The sequence below is a fragment of the Ammospiza caudacuta genome, chromosome 5, assembly GCF_027887145.1.
Source record: "Ammospiza caudacuta isolate bAmmCau1 chromosome 5, bAmmCau1.pri, whole genome shotgun sequence".
NCBI classification, from domain to species: domain Eukaryota; kingdom Metazoa; phylum Chordata; class Aves; order Passeriformes; family Passerellidae; genus Ammospiza; species Ammospiza caudacuta.
In genome coordinates, this window is record NC_080597.1 from 25,804,657 (window position 1) to 25,825,511 (window position 20,855).

Consider the following 20,855-nt stretch of genomic DNA (forward strand, 5'->3'; position numbering starts at 1 on the left):
GTGCTAAACCAATCTACTTTGCTGGTACCAAATATATCTCCATCTGTGGAACCAAGAATCAGATAGCCAGACAAGAAAAATGTGCTAAAAGTGCTAACTTATTTGCAATGATAACCTTTATCAAGTCTTCAAAAAATACCGTTCCTGAAATGGTGGTCCAAGTCACAACCTTCCTGAAGTATTACTTACATCACAAAACCGTCTTCATAAATCATTAGTAATTAAATGCCACAGCTATGTGACTACGTATCTTATAAATGTGGAAAACACTGTCACATTGTTCAAGGACTATCTTTATGTCTTAAATGATAATATAACTTCATGACTGTACTTACCTCCACAATGTGCCTGTGAAGCATGGAAGTGCCATAGTCTACACAGCACTTCCATGGTAGAGAGAGTACTGCAACAGAGAGGTGAAGGACTGGCATTTCCAAATATTTGAGTACCTAGCAGGCAGCAGTGGGATTTTTCACAAGAAACCAGAGGATCATGTATCTACACCCTATTTTGTGTTGTGGCTGGCCCACAGTTGCAAAAAGCGTGTGAGAAAAGACGGGATTGAATATTTTTAAGCCTTAGTTTGACATCTCAAAAACCCTCATGTTCAGGCTGGCAATGCTGCTTGGGTTCACAGTCAAGCCTGGGAAATGAGCTCAGCCAGCCAGTGGTCACACAAGGGGTCATGGTTCATACAGGGTTTCATCAAAGCCTCAGCCATGTAGGAAGAGCCACTAATTCATGGATGTAAGTTGGGAGCAAAAACTCACAATGGACTAGTCTTTCCTTTAACACAGGGAAAAAAAGAGCCACGACCAGCTGTAAACAAAGCCCCTCTCTTTGCCATGTTCTCCAGGACTAAAGGCACCTCTGCAGATTTCTTTGGAAGGTGCCCTGAGAGTTTGGTACAGTGCCCAGCAGTCACACAGGGCACTGAGTGTTCAGCTGTTGACAGAAAGACCCCAAAGCACTGTGCAAAGAAAACATGAGAAGCTGAAACAAACTCTTTTAAGAACTCTAGGTTACCCTGAGTACCTTCAGGTTGATAAATGTTTCATGGATGGTGAGCACGTGACAGACCAAGCAAACTAACATTGTGAAACAAACATCTCTTAGGACCCATGTTCCAAATTGTCAGAATATTTTTAAACAATTCCATGAGCAGGGAAAATCCACTTTATCTGAATAGAGTGATTCTTTCCTCTAAGGGATGAGCTTTTTGTTGACCGTGTTTTAAAATGGACTTCTGCTTTAGTTTTGAGCCTTTGAGCCTCTTTGTACATTTTTTCAGGGTCCTTACATGACCTAGGGGAGGGCTGGGCAAGAAAGGAAAGAGGTTCCCAAGCAGTGCCTTTTCCATAGCACTTTTTAGCTAGTATTTTTCTGTAAGCAAAATTCAGACTCTTCCCAGCATTCCTGCCACCATTTCCCAGGTCCAACTTGCATCTGTTGTCTCCACCTCATCCATAGTGGCATCAGAAGAAAGTAAAGTTACTCACCATCTGCTTATGGCTTGGGAAGAACGTTTGCTCCACCAGGGGGAACTTCTCAGGGCCCAGCGAGTTGAAGATTTTAATGAGCTGAGAGAACTTGGGGTGAGGGAGAGGGAACAAAAAACAGACACAGTGGACGTCAGTGACTCATTGTGCAACAGGCAAATGCTTACAAAATGTTCTGATAGTGGTGAAGGGGGTGAGAGAAATGTTATCATGTCTTTCCCACCTTGCTTTCTTGACCTGAGAGCAACAAGAAAATATGATGCTGCTGTATTTATTCATGGCCAAGCCAACCTATGTACACAAACCTGGACTAAGGGAGCACAGAAGGGATTCAAGAGCCAGAAGGGAATCAATTTGCATTTACTTAGAGATCTACTATGGACAAGATTTGCATTCAAAATGCAACTGGGGAGAGGAGCCTTTCTTAGTAGAGGATAGAGCCAGGAAATCAGTGCCCTTGCTCCCATCAGAGACCAAATAAACCAAAGCTGTCCCTTGGATCTCTTCCTCACAACCAAATCCAAGCAAGGCACTTTGTGCTGGAGGGCAGGAGAGCTGCTAAGGGACAGCGATTACAAGAGGGTTGAGCATCAGACCAGGGGAGTAGAGTCCACTGTTAACCAGAACTGACATTTATTGTGAACCAAGGGCCCCCAACAGCCCTTCATGAATGATGGGAGAGAGACGGGTTCATATGCCTGTCCCTGTCCCATCTACCATGAGGTTTGAGGGAGGCCCCACTCTGTGAGGGCAGTATCTAGAGAGCAGTATGACATCAATGGGGACAGCAGCCACTCCAGCATTTCACACACAAGGAAGAACATTTGTCATTGTCCCCACCCATCAGCATGAACTTCACCATCATCACCACTATCACCATTATAAACCCTTTTACTCTGCAGGATTGTGCCCAACCAGACACAAAGCTCCCCATGGTAGGACTGAGTTTTGATTTCTGTTCAGGTTCCAAAACCCTGAGAGAAGTATAACACATCACAGCAAACTCCTGCTCCACTTCAGCCATCTGTGAAGCAAGCAGACCATTCTGTACGTTCTCTGCAGCCTCCCTGTTCAATCCATCATTCATCACACAGAGAAAAAAAAAATCAAAACTATAAGGGGGAAACCTAATAACCATGACAGAAAATGTTTCTGAAGTAGGGTTCATATGCCAAAAAGAGTAAGAGTGATGCATATCCCAGAATCTCAGGAGGAGCTTAGACACAGCCCTGCTACCACAGTGCTGAACTGGCATGACTGTTGGTGAAGTGGTTGGACTGGCAGCCACACAAGAGAATAAAGTGTTTGGGAATTGGTTCCTGCTGAGCTGGTAGGTAGATCTGAGTTCTCCATTGAGTCCTATTCACAGTGTAGTTTATTAATTGAATTCAGTTTCCAAGCCCCCCAGAATCAGGCAAAATCAAGTTAATTAATAAAGGTCTCCACCTTGGGCCAAGTAAGGACAGATTTTAAGTCTTTGCGTGAGTTTCTCAAGTTGCCCATCAAAGGTAGGGATGTATTAATCTTGAAGGAGATCTCTGTGTCACCTAAGGGAAGGAAACAGTCATCTAGGGAAGAAGGGAAAGAAAAGAAAGTTCCCTTTCTTCACAATAGCACTAGCAGCTTAGTCTTGCATGTTCTGAGCACTTCTGGGCAACAGCTGGAGCCAGTAAATGCACCAAATCACAACACCAAGGGTACATTGCAGATAGAGAGAGGTACTGAGGATGTTTTCTGCTGAGTAGCCCTGTTAAGGCTTCTCTCCTGGTTACTGGGCTAGTCTAACGACTCCAAAAGAATTGCTACATAAGAAGTGGAAACTTAATTTGCTGGTGGAGAAGAACAACCCCTTTGAGAGTTAAATCTTGGCATGCAGTCACTGTGAAAAAAAATTAGGCTGTAAGGTGTGTGCCAGAACCAGGCCAAATGCTGAAGAGGCAGCTGCCAGCAGATTTGCAGACAAATGCAAAGAATCCTTTTCCTAATCTTGTAGTTCAAAACACAGCATTTAAAGAAAATCCAGGAAACATCAAGAGGCAGCATATCCCATCACTAACACCACCACCACCCTCACATGCATCAGCAGATAAGAGGAAAAACTCCCAATGCAGAATAATTATTGTTGGCAAGGAGGGTATTGATGTTGTGAAAGGAGGACAGCTTGCTTTTCTCAACTACTTGCACTAGCCCTGCACATTCTAGAAAAGAAAAATAAAGCCCTGTTTTGACTAGCAAGGTGAGCAAACAGGGCTTAAAAGTTAAATACAATGAGCCAGAGACAGAGGGAGAAGGAAAAACACTCTGGCTGAGAACAGCCCATGCCACTTGCTGTGTGTGCACGCAGCCCTGGTGAACCATGGACACCGTGACGTTGAGGCAATGTACAGTTATCCTGGGAAAACAGCTCAAACAAAATAACTGGAACAACTGTGCAGCTGATAGACAATGTTCTGACTTACTCCTTTTGAAGCATACAGCTCTTGGCTGTTGCTGAAATAGCGAGTGTTTCAGAGGAGAGATTCAGACATCTGGGAGCCTCGTCACTGGGCCAAGCCTGCAAAAAGGTCTGACTTTGGTATTGCCCCTCATGGGACAGTTCCCTCCCATTTTCTCTTTTTTTACCAGTTATTAGGGACAGGATGTTGACAAAGAGACTCCCATGTTAAGTGGTGCAGCAGCCTCTGAGATACCTGATAACAGCTCAAGTAACATCTCGCCATGCAGATGGGTAGGAATGTTGTTGTCAGCAGCTCTGCTAGATATAACCACACCTTCCACATGCTGGCAGCAGTTCTGGTTTTCTGTCCTTCCACTGGTTTTAGTGAGATTGTATCCAGACCACAGATAACACATGAGGGAAGGCAGAGCCTGGTTTAAGGTACCTGGAACACGCAGGCAAGGGAAATGCCTTGGCCTGACTGTTTGGAGAACAGTTACTTGCAGGGAGTCTTTACAGAGAAATAAAAAGTTCCATTCAGAGAATCTTAAGGCCTTTCACACATTTTGAAAGTGCCTAGGTCATCAGGGAGCCTGTATCCCTTGACAGTCAATAACAGTTTGGCTAGGAGTGCCTGGACTCAGGAGAGGACTGTCAGAAAAACTTCATGTTTTCTGCTGCCTTACAGATGCAGAAGTCGCTTTGCAATTACAGACATTACCTGCATGCAGTGTGAGTACTACTCTGAGCATTCTTCCCACTGTATTTTGGACTGCAACTTAGAATTCTAACACAGAAATTACTATTGGTCCTTGAAGCATTGTGCTTAGTGTGCTTGTAGTATTATTTCTCAATTGTTCTGGGATCATCTTGGACTTCTTAGATGTTTCTCTCAGAATGTGAGATTCCCTGAATACTTTTTTCTTTTCTCTCATAAACATCTAATTCAAACTGTGCCTGTTTTAATCTTAAAATAAATTTTTGTATTGCAGAACTGGAAACCTGGCAAACGTCATTAAAAATAGGGCTGCATGTTTGAGTAAACTCAAAACCAAACTCAGCTGATTGTAATTAGAGTTGCTGAGAATAAAGCATGGTTGCAAACTGCCAAGGAAAAGCAGTCTCAATTTCATCCCCCTCCACAAAATCATAAACATTTCTATGAAATGGAACCGTTTTTGGAGAAAATAAAAAATGAGAGTGAAAAGCACATTTCCCAGGGGTATTTAATTTCATTTCTTCATGCATCTCAACTGTTTTCTAGATCCAAAAAGTTTCCAGTAATCTTTGTTATGCAGATCCCTTATTTCAAGATGCCTGTTTTGCAATCAAAGTGGAACGTGCACCGAAGTGTCCCTATCTCTCACTTCCCAGCTATCACAAAAACAAAATCTTCTGATTCTGCTGCCAGTGAAGCTTTTTCCCTCCAATACCCCACTGCAATCTCTCCATGAGCCTAAATACCATCTGAATGTTGCTCATTCAATGCAATCTTAGATTGCTGAGCACAATACAATCACTGGTTTGGGGGTGATGGGTGTGCAGGGGCAGCAAGGAAAGGAGGCACTCTGAAAACCTGTTTAAATTGTTTGCTAGTGGTTTCCTTGACTCCTCTGGGAAGGCTGTCTGTGCCAGCTGTATTCCCTGTCAGGAAAGCATGGCACAACCAGACCCAGAGCAGCTAGAGCCAAGCTGCTGGCAGCGCCAAGTTCTCCCACACTGCCTTTCCAGCACTTCTTTTTTTTTTTTTTCTTCCTTTTTTTAATGTGCTAAGTTTGTTTGTTTCCTTTTATTTTAGATGCCTAAATATAGGCCTTTCGCATCCTGAGGCCCCTTCACACCATCAGAAACATAATTACAAGGCATGAGTTGCAAAGTGTCAACTAAGCCCTGACTGACTTGACCCCAAAATCAGATGGAATGGACCACATGGCAGTGTAAATGTGGAGGCTTTTTGTCTGGTCATCAGGGCCAATGCACTTGTGTGTAGGACCAGCTGTCAGAAACAGTGTGGAGGTGTGGTACTGAGCCTGGAACTGAAAAATCAAATGGAAACAGGTCAAATGTACATTGACCACCTATACAGTGATGGCAAAGTGAGATTGTTCTCACTACCCTGATTATTGTATGACAGCATTTTTGGAAAAGACAAGATCTTTCTTTTGGTCTCAACAAACCCCACAAATGTTGTAAAAGGGGTGAAAACTGAAAAGACTCTGTTTATTACACCGGTACCATTTTAGTAAGAAATTACTTAAATCCAACACTGCCCAGTCATGGAAATAAAAGTCTGAGGCCTCATCTGGACTTGAGCTACCAACCAACACACTGAGGACCACTAGGATATTTATTCCAAGGAGAAAAACAACAATAAAACCCCACTTAATTAGGTGATAAGGAAGATAGCTATCATTTGCTATAAAAATTCCATCTCACCCCAAGCTCAGTTTGTTCAATGAGTAAGGGAATTCCTGAAAACGCATCTAAAAGTTTTCCATGGAAAACTTTCATATTGGAAAGCCCCACCTCCTTCTCACATCACTATAGCTGTAGTTTGCTGCTTTGAAGAACGCAGCCAAATTTCCATTCTGGAAGCATCAGTGATCAGAGAACACATTTTGGGACAAAACTGCTCGGAAAACGCATACAAGAATTCCAAAATGGTATCAGGATCTGACTTCCTCCTGCAGGTGCTGCCATGGACAGCCTTACTCTTGTGGCTCATGGCCAAATTATCTCTCCAACTCTCCTGCTTCTGCAGCTACAGCTGCCTTGGGGCTGGTCATAGAAATTGTCTGGGGATTTGGGGATGAGAAAATCTAATGATAATATTTTTCAAGGTTTTCTGAGATTCTCATGTGAACTTGACAAAATTTAAAAATGGGCGAAGGGATCTTCCAGTGCAAAATATCAAAACATTGCCCTGCCCTCATCAGGAGCTGACCCAGCCTAAGTCTTTGCAAGGTTCAGTGTTTCAAGTTCAATGAACCAGCACTTTATGGTAATACTGCATTTTGTTCTGAGACTGTTGCAAAACTACATGTGTGGTGATTTGACCCTGATGGACTGATTTTCTCTACTTCTTCCCATGTGGGTCCTTCCCACTCCTTACAAGAAATCTAGGTGCTGCTGCACTATCAGCTCTTGGTGATCCTTTTGAGTCTGGGACAAGGGAAACATCCCGCTCACGGTGCAGAAATAGCATCTTGATAAAGAAGTAGTGCTGGTAGGTTTTTTCCTCCAACGACTCCCACCTGGATTCCTAAGGTTGTTTAGATTTTAACCTAAAGAGACCAACTCCTTTGAAACTCCCAGAAGGTGAGCTGGGCTTTCTGTTGGTGCCAGAGGTCTCGCGTGCAGTGCTGGCACGCAGCAGAGCTGGGTCATCACTTACCACCCAGGGCTTGCTGCAGAAGTTGTAGATGGAGTGGAGGGAGTTGACCGTGTGGACGTCGCCGTACTGCAGGCCGATGATGAGGCTGCGGAAGTCTTCCCCCAGGGCCATGCTGTAGGCGTGCTGGCGGATCAGGACAAAATCCGGCTTGAAGGACCTGGAAGAGACGAGGAGAATGGTGTTTTACTTTCAAATGCTCCAGAAGCACTTCTAACCACTCCTTGTTTCTTTTCCATCCTTCCCTTTTCAGGAAGGCGTGTTGCTCTTCTCTTGGGCCCCTCAGGGTGTATTGCTTGTGTTATAATGTAACAAACCCTACAAAACCCCCTAATCATTTAAAAAAAGAGGAAAAATCCAACATAGCTGCAAGTGTGAGAGCATAGAAACAGGCCAAACAGATTTTCTGCAGTTTCCATGTCACTCAGGCATGCACAGGAACAAGCCACAAGCAGAGCCAAGGGTCATAAATTCACTGGTGGGGGGATTCTCTTTTCTAAAAGCTTGGCCGTACTTGGCAAGCTCTTTGCAATGTGCAACGCAGATGAGGGAGCAAGTTTGTTTCCTGACGATTGAGCTCCATATTGAAGCAATGCCCAGTGGGTGGGAAGATCATGAGGGATTTCAAAAAGCTCTCATACACATCCATACATTGACACACATTCCCCCTTTAGTGAGTTTACTACGTACGCAGCACATCCCAGGCTCTTATGGCTGTGAGTCAACAAGTGAAGGGCAGGCATGGCAATGAAATTAATCAAATGAGCAGAGCCCCTCGTGCGCTGCTGTGACTCATGGCATGGACTTCCAGAATAGTATTTAGCAAGAGTGGAGCTTGGACTCCTATGGTTCAACAGCAGCAGCCCTCAGCTAATGCACAGGAAGGTGAGGCCCTTTCTAGGTAAGCCAACAGGCAATGGATTATCTTTCAAGCAGCCAGATTTTATTCCTTGCTGACACTCTGTCTTCAAAGCCATTCAAAAATATCTGGAAACAGCAATTGGAAAGAAATGGTTCCCAAAATGGAGCCCAGCAGCTCATTCTCGAAGGAAGGGGCTTTTCCATGGAAAGAAGGGATTATTTTACAAGTTAACAGAGGTTGCATCAAGGACATTGAAAAATTTCCATGCTGTATTAAAGATTTTCAGAGAAATGAGCTCTGTAACCAGGTCCCATTACCTCACCAGCCTCGAACATTTTCCTTGCTAAGAGACTATAATTTCTATCCTTTGGATGTATGAGCTGGAAATACTTTGGGTTTATAGCCCCTATTTATATTTCCATCATTCTGGCAGGGAAATGTGAGATGGTGACTCTGGGCCAGATTGTGGCAACAAACACTGTACACAAACCCCAGCACAGCTTTGTTGCTTTAAAGCTGTTCATTTTGTTTGTTGACCTTGGACTTTTGTTATCACCCGCCTGAGACACGGCGAGGAGCAGGCTCAGCTTTTGTGATGCAAGAGGCCAAGCTGTAGAAATGTTGTGATTCCCTCCCATGGAGGTTTTTTAAACCCAGGCATGTTCCCTAATGTACTTGGCACCAAAGGTGGTGCTTTCCTCCAGCAGCAAGATGCATAATGAGCACTGTGAGGGCTGTGCTGTCGCTGTGCAGCTGATTCATGGACCTCCCTGGTATGAATGGGGATGAGGCAAGTGGTGACCCCTGCTGAGAAACAGTAAGTGAATATGAATTTTGGAAAGTCTGAGCTGCTCCATTCTGCTGGACTTGCTGTGTAGAAAGCACCCTGGAGGCAGGCACAGGTCCCCAAGAAGGATTAACCAGCTACTTAGGACCAGGGCTCGGTATCTGTGCTGAGTTACTGAACAGCTGTGGTGCCTGGAGAGGCAGGAGCTCCAGGCATGTCTCTCTTCATGCAGCTTTCTGAGAGGGGGAGGACACAGAGTGGCTGGGAAACTGCCTTCATTGGCTTTACTTTTGCCAGCCAAAATCTCAGGAAAAAAGCTCTTGTCTTTTCGGATCCTGGCAAAGAAAGAGTTTCTCCACTTAGAGGATGGACACAAGAATACAGAATTAATGTAGAAAAGCCTATTCTCAAACTCTGTGTCCTGTAGGAAGGCAGGACACTCTCTCATGCAGCAGATGAGGAGTGAATCTCTAAAGCGAAGGTGGACACTGAATCCCTGTTTTGAGCTGTGGAACAATGCGAATGTTCCCATGGATACTGAGAACAAGGCAGTGGAGTGCCAGGCCTGGGACTAGCTGAGAATAAACATCAGCTGAAGAGCAGCAGAGCCTGTACAGAGAAATGGAGACCAGTGGCAAAATGAGTAACAATCAATAACATCTCTGTGCAGAAAGCAGCTCCCCAGCCTGCTTTGGGGTAGAGAAGATAATGACAACAATTCCTGCTGGGAGGTTTCATGCCTTAAAGAGATCTCCTATTTCTTATTTCTGCATAGAGCCATAACTCTGGCTTGCTTCCTGGTCCTTCAGCTTTTCTCACTGAAGCACAAAGAGATTTGAGGGCATGAAGAAAGAACACAGAAGAATGCACTATTTGCATCAGAAATAGTGTGATTAACACATTAGATCTTCTCCCTGTGCTGAGCACTGGTGAGGCCACACCTCGAATCCTGTGTTCAGTGTTGGGTCCCTCACTGAAAGAAAGACATGAGGTGCTGGAATGTGTTGTAGTGAGGTGGGGATTGGCCTCCTCGCCCAGGTAACAAGCTACAGGACAAGAGGGAGAGGAAGAACAATGGCCTCTGGTTGTGCCAGGAGAGCTTTAGTGGATATCAGGAAAAATTTCTTCATGGAAAGGGTCATCAAACATTGAGACAGTCTGCCCAGGGAAGTAGTTGAGTCACCACCCCTTGAACTGTTCAAAGGGTGTGTGAATATGGCACTTAGGGGTGTGATTTAGTGGTGAAAATGGCAGTGCTCATTAATGGGGGATCAATGCTCTTAGAGTTCTTTCCCAGCCAATTCTGTGATTGTCAAAATACTTCTGTGTGATCCCTTCCGCAGTGCATAATCATTTGCAGCCAAAGGGTGCTTTATATTTCAGTACCATGAGAGGGCTTTTTTCTGGTGTTGTTGGAGAAGGATGGGCTCTCCTGCTCTCTTTTTAGAAGACTGACATTCTTACTAGACACTCTGCCCTTTGGGACAGTAGATCTTCCCAGGACACTGAAGACGACATCCTCACTTCGGGTTCTGGCTACCCTCCATTATTCTAGGAGATTTCATTCAGCTTTCAGATACTTCCCAGGGATCAAGACACTCCGACTAAATTCCCTTCCAAAGCCTTTCCTATTTGGCATGACAAAGAGAAGAAGAGAACTGCATAATTTAGCAAAATGATACAACAAGTTTTGCATTACTGGCAATTAATGAAGCCTTCAGGGAAGCGTCTGAGGCACAAGTACAAGCCATAAGAGGCCGCAACTTTTGCCAAGAAGTGCAAAAAGTCCCTCCAAATATGCAGTGCCTCAGGTGTCTGACACCTAATAGAAAATGGCATTTACAAATAGGAACAAGTTCTTTTTGTGCATTGCTTCAGTGTTAATAGCATTGTTATTAAATTACTGAAAATTAATATGAAATCAATGACATTTTCCCCTATCTCAATATTAGATTTAGCATTCTGTTTGATGCTTTAGTAAAGTGGAAAATATGCTAAGAAAAAAAGTCATTTCAGTCAAAACCTCATGTCATATTTTCTACAGAAAGAAATAAACCTTGCTGAAGTTATTCAAAGAAAGAAAAAACATATCTATAAATAAGATAACACAGAGCTGATTTGAGAAAAAAAAAGAAAGCAACATAGAATAAAGAATAATCTCTCCTTACTAGGCTGGAAGAGAGAAGCAGGGGTTTTTTTTAACATTATAGTAGAGAATGGCTGAGTAAAAAGCATGGGAGGTGTGGGAGATTAGTGCAGCAAAAGCAGCAGGAGCCAGGAATCACAGTTGCAGTAGGACCAATACACTGTAAGCAGATGAGGACAGCCTGGAAGATGCTCTGATTTGCTTCTCAGCCACAGGTCAATGCTCAGCTAACCATTAAATCATGTCACACACTCTCTGAACTGGAGTCTGGCAGTCTCAATAGTCTGCCATATATTTTACTTCTAAACTGATTGACATTGACATTGACAAGGAAAATCATGTGGACTCAGACAAAGCCTGAAAGTAGTAACAACCACACCTGCCAACACCAACTTGCCTTCAAAATGCTTGTGATCCTAAGCTTTTACATAAGGTGATCCAAATACTTTCCAACATCACAGAATAAGGTCACGGAGCAATTTAGTTTGGAGAGGATCTTGGAAACCATCTGTCCCAACACCATGCTCATTGCAGGGCTAACTCTGAGGTGACATTAGGATGATTGCCATTCTCTAGAAGAAGCCTTTGTAAAAACCCATGTGGAAAGGAGACAAATTATGGCAAGATTGATAAAAAAAAAGCTGATCAAGACTGAAACAATGTACTAAAGTTTTGAATAATTCTTGTATTTAATCCTGGATTAACTAATTATTGAGTGCTCTAGACCCTGGAGGCTTATTCCTTATTGGAAAGAATTACTGTAAATGCAAAAAGGGTCAGGGAGTAGTTTAATATGTGAAATGTTCCCCACCCTGGTCTGCTCAGAGTGACTTTTTCTTTCTGGCAGCTGCCTGCATGCCAAATGTTTTCCTGATAACTGTCAGCATCCTGCCTGCACGTCGGCTGGGCGCCAGCTGCCAGGGAGGTGAAGGGGGACATTATTCATCTGGGACATCAGCAAACCCCAAGGGGAGAAGCAGGCCTCCAAGCAGCTGTTTAGCAGCAGGAGCTGAGGTGAAAGTAACTGAGAATAAATGCATAAATCATCACACTCCGCTGTCTCTTCTCTTTTGTACTTCCTGCTAAAAGAAAAATTAAATTTTTTTTTTTTAAATTGAGGACAGGAGCAGGCAGGTGAAGAGAGGAGAGATATTAGTGAAAAAAACAATGCTAGATCATCCCCCATATGGGAATAATTCTCAGTTTATAAATGTTTACTAGAGGTGGTAAATTCCTTCATATGTAACTGCAGCTTGCCAGAGTGTATACCCTGTTAAACACCTCGCCCAGCTTATTGTCTCTGCAGGGTATTTCAGTGAGGAAAGTGGTCATTTGGCACACTGGTCACTTGCCTAAACTGAATTTTCAAAAGCTTGCAGGCTGTTACACACACTTCTTCATTACCTTTATGGATTGCTATGCCATCAATAAAAAAAAAATATTGCCCAAATGTTTCTGTGCTAAATACATAGCACATATTGTATGTTTCTCAGTGTTAAATACATAGCACATATTGTATGTTCCTCACTGTTAAATACATAGCACATATTGTATGTTTCTCACTGTTAAATACATAGCACATATTGTATGTTTCTGTGTTAAATACATAGCACATATTCTATGTTTCTCACTGTTAAATACATAGCACATATTGCATGTTTCTGTGTTAAATACATAGCACATATTGTACTCCACCGAGTGGCACTTTCTGCAGAACTTGGGAGAACCAGGTGTTCAACATATTCTTCCATCTGGCTGCTAGAAACCTAAACTTTCCCTATCAGTTTCTGCCATTTTTTCTCCTATTTGCACCTTTAAAAAAAATTGCAGAAATTTGGTTTGGAAGCATCAAACCAACCAACCAACCAACCAACCAACCAACCAACCAACCAACCAACCAACACAATGACATCCCACCCTCAACCCCCCAAACAACATCATTTAGAAAAATACATTTCATAAAAGACCCTAATTAGGGTCAAGAGTTAAATTAAAAAAGGCAGGGATTTGACAATGGCTGGAGTTCATCTCTGGCACAAGCTTATTGGAACATGAGAAGCTGGACAATGACCTTCTGCCTACCAATACTTGTTACATCAGTGTCCACCAACAGCAGCTACTCCCATGATCTTCCTGGGCACTGTCCCTGGAGAAGAACTGCAATGAACCATCAACTCTTGTGAACAAATTGTCCTGGAGAGACAAGAAAACATCCTTCTAGCAATGTGCAACTACTGTGTGGTGAGCAAGCATGGCCTCTGTAGGATAGAAAACCTCCATGCCCCTTTCAGGCAGCTGCTTCTCAATGGACCTTTGGGCTGAGTGAACCTATTGGGATGGGAAAAATGCAGTGGGCAGAGGACAGTGTCCTCACTGGGCTTTAAAGATCTGGCATCCTGGTGCAGACAGATCTTTTTTAGTCGGACTACACATCTCCTGGAGCCTGCAAGCTCTGAACAGCAGGGAAACACCTGTGAGTTGGCCAGTTTCTTCTCTACCCCTCCCATGTAAAAGGATTTGCCTCCTGATGCTGTGACTGCACTGTAGCTTGCAGTGTGAAAATATGCTTAAAGAAAAAAAAGCACTTTCAGGGATTTTGGGGATGGTGATTCAACAGGCTGCTGTCCTGTTGTCACAGCACAGGGAATCATAGAAGCACTGAATCAGCTGGAAGCAACAGGAATGTCAGTGTTAACTACAGGAATGAATGGGCTTGTGTGGAGAATTCACTGACCCCACCATGGCTGTGAGCAGCAAGGGCACATCATCCAGGGTGAGCAGGGGAGACACACACCTGACACACACCTTACACATTCAGGCAAGGCCTGTAGGGACAAACATCATTCCATGGTAGAAATCTTCCCCACAGCAAGGCTTTGTCCTGGGTGCTGTTCCTCTTTCCTTCGCTGCCATTGTGGACACCCCTCTACACCCACCAGGGCCATTTCTCCTCGCAGGGTCCTCCCCACATGAGCCCCTGGGCATCTGCTGTCCCCCAGCTGCTGTCTGTGCTGTGGGGCTGCATGGAGCCTGCGTGCCACACTCCTCGTGGCATGGCCACCACTCTGACAGGTCCCATGCAAACGTGGAAAAGTGCTTTCTCTCCTGGATGATTGGCCCCAATGGCAAAAGAGGAAGCTCTACAGGGAGACAGGAGATGAGAGCAGTCTGGTGCATGATTAATTTATATCCTTAAAGGTCTGAAATGCTCCCAAAGACATTAGTATTCCCCAGGTAAAAGAGCTGTCCAGATTTTCAACATATCCCTGCCTTATATCTAGTGGAATTAATACTGAAGTCTGTTGAAGCCCAACAGTCAAGCATTTAATTGAATACAGAACCTGAGATCATAGTTTGGGAGTCTAAATGCTGCTGTCAGAAACAGACACATCCCAAATTTTCATTTCTACTTAGACAGTTTTATAATATCATGAAAGCATAAATGCATCTCAGAGTGGGTGCAGTGCCAACACTGACAGCCTCTTTACACTGCCAAAATATTGATATGAAGGAATTGTTGGCCCTTCAGAGGAATGTGAAAATAAAAATCCCCTTCCTCACATCTATCCCCAGTAAAAGTGACGCAGTCCAAGAGCTTTCTACAGTAAATTATATTCCAGATGGTTCCCTCTGTCTCTTTCTGTTTGTGTGGGTAGACCTGTCCAAAAGGAGGTTGTTTATGCACTGGAGGAGGATGAAGAATCCACCCAAGTGTTTTAAAACTAGGCATGAACCCATTTGTTTTTACACACTCTAATACTCCAGTAGTACTTTGCACCCAGTTGCTATGTCTAAGTTGGAGAGGGATCCTTTGGGATGAATAAACACTACCTCCTGCTTCCCATATTTAACTTTTCAATAGGGAAGGTCTGTTGCCAATTTTTTCCAAGTAAGTGCTGGGGTAACAAGGACCCCACCCCACCAGTCCTGGCTGAACCCAACGCTGCTCCCTTGCCCAGCTCATCCCCCCAGTGTCCTCAGTCAGGGCCAGGGTTACAGGGCACTGACATGGAAAAGTGCTTGCTAGAGGCTGCACAAGATACTTCATGGCCAGCTCTCTCAAGGAAATGTGATGAACAGGCTGATGGAGCCTTCACAAACCATGGTGGAACTGGCACAAAAAACACAGATGCAGTTTTTTAGATTTGTTAGATGATAGCCTCTGTCTCCAGCAGCACATTTTGCTGACACTATCTCAAATCCTCCACCCCCTCCTACAGATGTGCAGAATGTAGTAGCTAAAAAAGAGAAGTTGGAGACACAGAACATTGTTACTGTAAATTTAAATTCTTGGAGCCACGTTTGTTTTAAAATTCAGGCAAGCAAAGTAATGTCTGGCTTCAGTTAGATTGTTTGCTAACTTACTTGCAGCTACTTATTTCAAGATGCACAGGCTAGAAGTCATGTATATGTCCATGTCTTTGCTTTCTGTAATTGCCAATAATATTTCTAAAGCATCTTTTTTTCTTTTTTTAGTATTATCCTGAGTCAAAAGGGGTAAATGGAAGGCTTTAAGGACAGTTATACCTTCTTACTAAGGGAATTAATCTTCCTGGTAAAAGAACCATAATTTTTTCCTGGTGCAGTTCAAATCAGTTGACGTGGAGTATGAAAGAAAGCCTTAATTCCAAGGTGTCAGAAAATACCAAGTGATCAGCAGAAAAAAACCCTTTGGTTTGAACTTTGCTTTACAGGTGCCATATGGTATTTCCAGTTTAAAGAAAAAACTAGGAGATCTGCTCCAAAATGATGGAATTTAATAGGCTAAGAAATTGTTAGATAGCTTATCAGTAAACGTAATGTCAATTTGGAGAGGACAGCCCAGTGGTTGCTGAATATGAATATGAATTGTTGGTCTGAAGAAATTTATTATTTCAGTGATTTAAATCTACTGGTCTGTAGTATATTCACCGTCTTTCCCCTAAACTGCTACATTCTATTGCTCTCCCTTTGAAGAGGAATGTGAAGCAGGCAGGGCTCCTGCAGGAGGGAATCCCAAACGTGGTTGTTAGCAAGATGGTGTTGTATTTATCTCCTTATAAATTGTCAGTGGGATTTCCATGATTCTGGGTATTCAAAAATATGATGAGTATTATATTTCACCATCTAGAAGCATTCTGACTTTTGACTGAATGTTTTGCTCAATTATTAACAGAGGACAAATAAGTGATGGAAAAAAGATGACAGCAGCATCAGTGTTGGTGCACACATGTGAGTTGCAGGTGTCTCCCTGTGGCTGGGCACTCTGAAAGGTGTCTGTAGCCAGGCAGGATATGGTTGTGGATGGGACTGTGGGACTTGAAGGAAGTGGGAAGAAGCTGTACCCATGTGCATGGGTTGAGGTGCCTCTACACAGCTCACACAATTTGCTTTCTAAAGTGAAAAAGAGTTTTAATTTCTATACCTTCTAGAGTATTTCTAGGAGTGGCTGTGGAAGGTGGCACCTAAGCTCTTAAGCTCACTGAGCTGGGCACAACAGGGTCATATCAGCACAGGCTGTAAACAAATATTTGCTGGTTGCAATAACTATGGCATGTAGCATATGCTATATAAATTGCATATCCAGACAAGTATATATTTACCAGACCTGCTTCCCACAATGCAAATGCGTCCTTAAACATGCAGGAATGAAAACAAACAAACAAAAAACCCTCCTGAGCTAATGCCATTCAAAAACCCACGTAATCCACATATAAATATCCATGCAAAAATGGTATCAGGAATACCTGTGTGTTCACTGTGAGCAGAAACATGAACACCATGCCCCAGACAGTTTTGTAAAATAAATTTTGTCTTCAGTTTCAGTTTAATAGCTCAAGATCTTTCTGCCAGATGTATGAATGGCTTTGCGAGGAAAGACACAGGAAGGAAAATGAAGATGTGATCAACCTAGGAAATGGTTCTTGGGAAACCTTCCAGCACCATGAGCAAGCGAAGGCAGGAGTGCATTAGCACTGCACACTGTCTGATGAGTGCTCCAGCGGCTGGTTCATGGGACATAACACTTTGTTTCATTCAGAAACAGACAGGGAGAAAGCAAATGCATGTAACAGACACAGCTTTAAAAGTTTTTAGCAGAGGCTCGTGAAGTTTTACCAAAGAACAAATGGAGACTTGTGGGTGTACTAAGAGAAATGTCAAGACCTGAAATGAATTGATGGACCACAGTCATAGCTAATTGACAGTGACATGTTTTGCTTTGCACTGTTTGGACTGGAAATGAGATTTTGAGAAATTAGACTGAGGCCAGCATGCTCAAAATTACGTTTTTTTAGCTGTTCTAATAATCCCTTTCAAAAATATCACTGCATGCTCGATTATGTGTCTCTACCTCTAATTTTGAACTTGTTGCAAACAGACAAAAGCACTGATTAGATACGTCAGCAGTATTTAGCTCAAAGGTCCTGAATACACCAAAAAGTGCAAAGGAACTGTACAAAAAGAAGCAGGGTGGCTAAAAAAATTAATTTGGTGCAACAATGAGATTTCAACACAAACAGAGAAAAGCTACTGTATCAAAGATGAAATGTAGAGTTGTAATGACAGGAACCCATAAAGATGAAGGCTTGGGAATAATAGGGTGGAAGGTAATATTGGTGAAGGTAAACAGAGGCATCCCACACAGATGTGACACTATTCTTTACATAGAACTTGTAAAGATGCATCTAACATTAGCTCCAAATTGCTGTCACTGTGGTGCTTGAAAGAAGGGGAGCAATGCTTTTGGGAAGTGAATTGGATGTGTGATTGGAAAAGCACTGTTTGGGAAAAGAGTCTGCTTGCAATGAATGACATTATGAAGTAATGCTAGTAGGACAGAAATCCCCATCAAACAGGGACAGGTATTACCTTGAGATATACCACAGGGCAATGCCAGAGCACCGGGCATCTCCCATAAAGAAAACAGTGCTATTTCAGGAGCAACTCAGGCTACAAGCATCAGGATCTTACAATTACAATTGGATGGGACCTGAAAGGTCACCTAGTTCCAACCCCCTTGCCATGAGCAGGGACACTTCCACTAGATCAGGTTGCTCAAAGCACCATGCAACACTGAGCACTGCCAGGCACGGGCATCCACACTTTCTGTGGACAGTCTGTGCCCGTGCCTCAGCACCCCCACAGGTAAGGATGTTCTCCTGGTATATAGCCTAAATCCACCCCTATTCAGTTTAAAGCCATTCCCCCTTGTCCTATCACTACAAGTCCTTGCAAAACTCTGTTGTAGTACCCTTTAGGTACTTGCAGATCACATAAGGTCTCTTCTTCTCATGTCTAGGCTGAACAACCCCAACTCTCAGCCTGTCTTCACAGGAGAGGTGTTTCAACCTCCTGATGGTTATCAAGGCCCTCCTTTGGACTCACCCTAACAGCTCCACGTCCTTCTTACATTGGGTGCCCCAGAACTGGACACAGTGCTTCAGCTGGGGGGTCACCAGAACAGAGCAAATGGGCAGAATCCCCTCCCTTGCCACGCTTCTTTGGAGGCAGCCCAGGGTGTGGTTGGCTTTCAGGGCTGTGAGAGCATACTGCTGGCTTATGTCAAGCTTCTCATCCTCCAACACCCTCAAATCCTTCTTCTCAGGGCTGCTCTTGATCTGGTCATCTGGGCTTAGTGGCTACTGCAAGGGCAGTCCACTGGGATCAGGGCCCAAGACAGGCAGGCTAGTGAATCAGAGCCACTGTTTAAAATGAGGGTTAGTTGACAGAGCAGAGAGAAAAATCAAGGGAGAAGAAGGTCTGTTGTTCCTTTTATTGGGAGTCTGGAGGCTAAAAAGAACCTGAGAAGGAGGCATTTGCATGCTGTTGCATGGAGGGTCTAGACCAGAAACAATGACTGGCATAATGTGCACCTGAGACCTGATACAAACCCACCAGAGTCAGGCCATTCCTTTCACCACTTCCAAGAATCCTTGAAGCTACCAGGATTGTGCTGCCCAATTCACATATTTGTCACCCTGGAGGCCAACCTGCTTGCCCCAACACTGATCCACAGAGCCCAGTTTCCAAGACCAGCTGGTGCTCCTCACCTGACCACCTTGGTGCCGTTCCTCATGACCTGCATGTCCACCATGCAGCCACCCATGACGTAAGCAGCCAGGTTCAACTCAGAGAACTCAGCCTGGAATGGAGCAAAAGGACAAAGTGTTACTCAAGGGTGGCAGAAACACAAACACACAGACACAGACACAGAATTTTCTTTGTCTGGAATGTGCCTTTCCTTATTTTCTTTTTTTTTTTTTTTTTTTTTTTTTTTTTTTTTTTTTTTTTTTTTTTTCTGTGAGGCAACTGGAGATCCAATTATAGCTGGTTTGCCCTGAGAGACTGTAGAAGTATTTATGGCTCCCACACTTGGGTTGTGAAAGTACACGGGATTAGACTTATTGCAGGAATAAGTACTGAAGGAATTAAGAATGAGCAGGCTGAAAAATGCACACAGGAAAGAATAATAAAAATAATAACAATAATAATGAAAATATGTTAGGTCATTTGAATTCAAATTCCAAGTTTCCACTTGGAGACATCCATTCAGAATTATGTCTGCGTTGGCTGCCATGCCACTGGCCAGCTTTAAACCTAATACAAAAGATTCAAACCTTTTTAAACCTCATTATGTTGCAGGAAGGTGATAAGCAGAGGTCACCTGATGTGATTTGCTTACTAAGTTTTTTACTATTAAAGAGTTAGCAAAGCTGGGTAAGTTATTAAGAGAGCTGCTCAATCATTAAAACACTTTGTATTTTAAAAGAGGCATGACTTGCAAGGCTGGAATAGTTGGCAAGGGATATTTCAGCCATGGGGAGCAAAAGATACAGGGGTGATTATGATAAATATAAATAAACAGGTTTCATTTTGTGACGCAGAAAATTTAGTCTTCTCCCTTTGAGCAGTTTTTTCCCCTTCCTTTTAAGGCATTTTTTCAGACTTAGTATGATGAAGGCTGGGCAGCAGTAAATTCGTCTTCTAACCAGTAGCTGTCTAATAGCAGAGCACTCAGATGGTGCTGCTAATACTTATGACTTTATTGAGATCCTTGTACTGTTTAATGTTCTTCTGCTACTTCTATTAGTTGGAACCAAAAGATAGTGCCAGGAACAAATTTTATGCATTAAAAAAAAGGAAAAAAAAAGAAAAAAAGAAGAGTGTTTTGTCCTCATGAACTCATGGAAAAAACTTGCCAATGGAGAACTGGTGCACCTGTAAAGGCTCAAAGGCCAGACGACAAATGAAAAAATAATTTCCAACTTTCCTTTTAAAATCCATGTAATTTTAAAGCAATGGCTGTGGACTGGTGACCCGATGATGTAATGAGATTTCATGTCTGCAGCTTGGCGTAAAGTTTTTAAAGCAACACCCTTACACAATCTTACATCATTGTAACTCCCCATTACAATGAAAAGAGGGGGAAAATTCCTATTGCCAAGAAATAAATTCTACTTCAAACACAAACACACACACAGACATGCTCACAGGGAGGGATTGGCAATGGTTCAGGTGACTGCCTGGGTTTTACTCATGAGAGATTGCACTGTGTTGCCTTGGCCACAGCCACGCTTCTTCAGTGACCCTATCAGATCAGAGGTGAGCAAACATGCACCCCTGAAAGGCACCTGCCTTTTAGACATTTGAAAAATCTCAGGAGACCTAGGGGGAGAGGAGTCCACCTTGGACAAACTCAGTAAGATCAGATATTTTGGGTACCATCAGCGATCTCCCCAATGGGAGATGGCAA

General features: G+C 43.3%; 1 protein-coding gene across 1 annotated transcript in view; it reads right to left on the reverse strand.

Moving 5' to 3' along the window:
• The window catches only part of SYN3 (synapsin III), a 185,078-nt gene that overhangs the window by 123,856 nt on the left and 40,367 nt on the right, over positions 1–20,855 (reverse strand). Inside the window, exons 4-6 of the mRNA XM_058805619.1 lie at positions 19,153–19,244; positions 7,331–7,487; positions 1,500–1,589 (exon numbers count right to left, since the gene is read on the reverse strand). Of these exons, the coding sequence (XP_058661602.1) occupies positions 1,500–1,589; positions 7,331–7,487; positions 19,153–19,244 (339 nt within the window). The remainder of the gene's footprint in view (positions 1–1,499; positions 1,590–7,330; positions 7,488–19,152; positions 19,245–20,855) is intronic.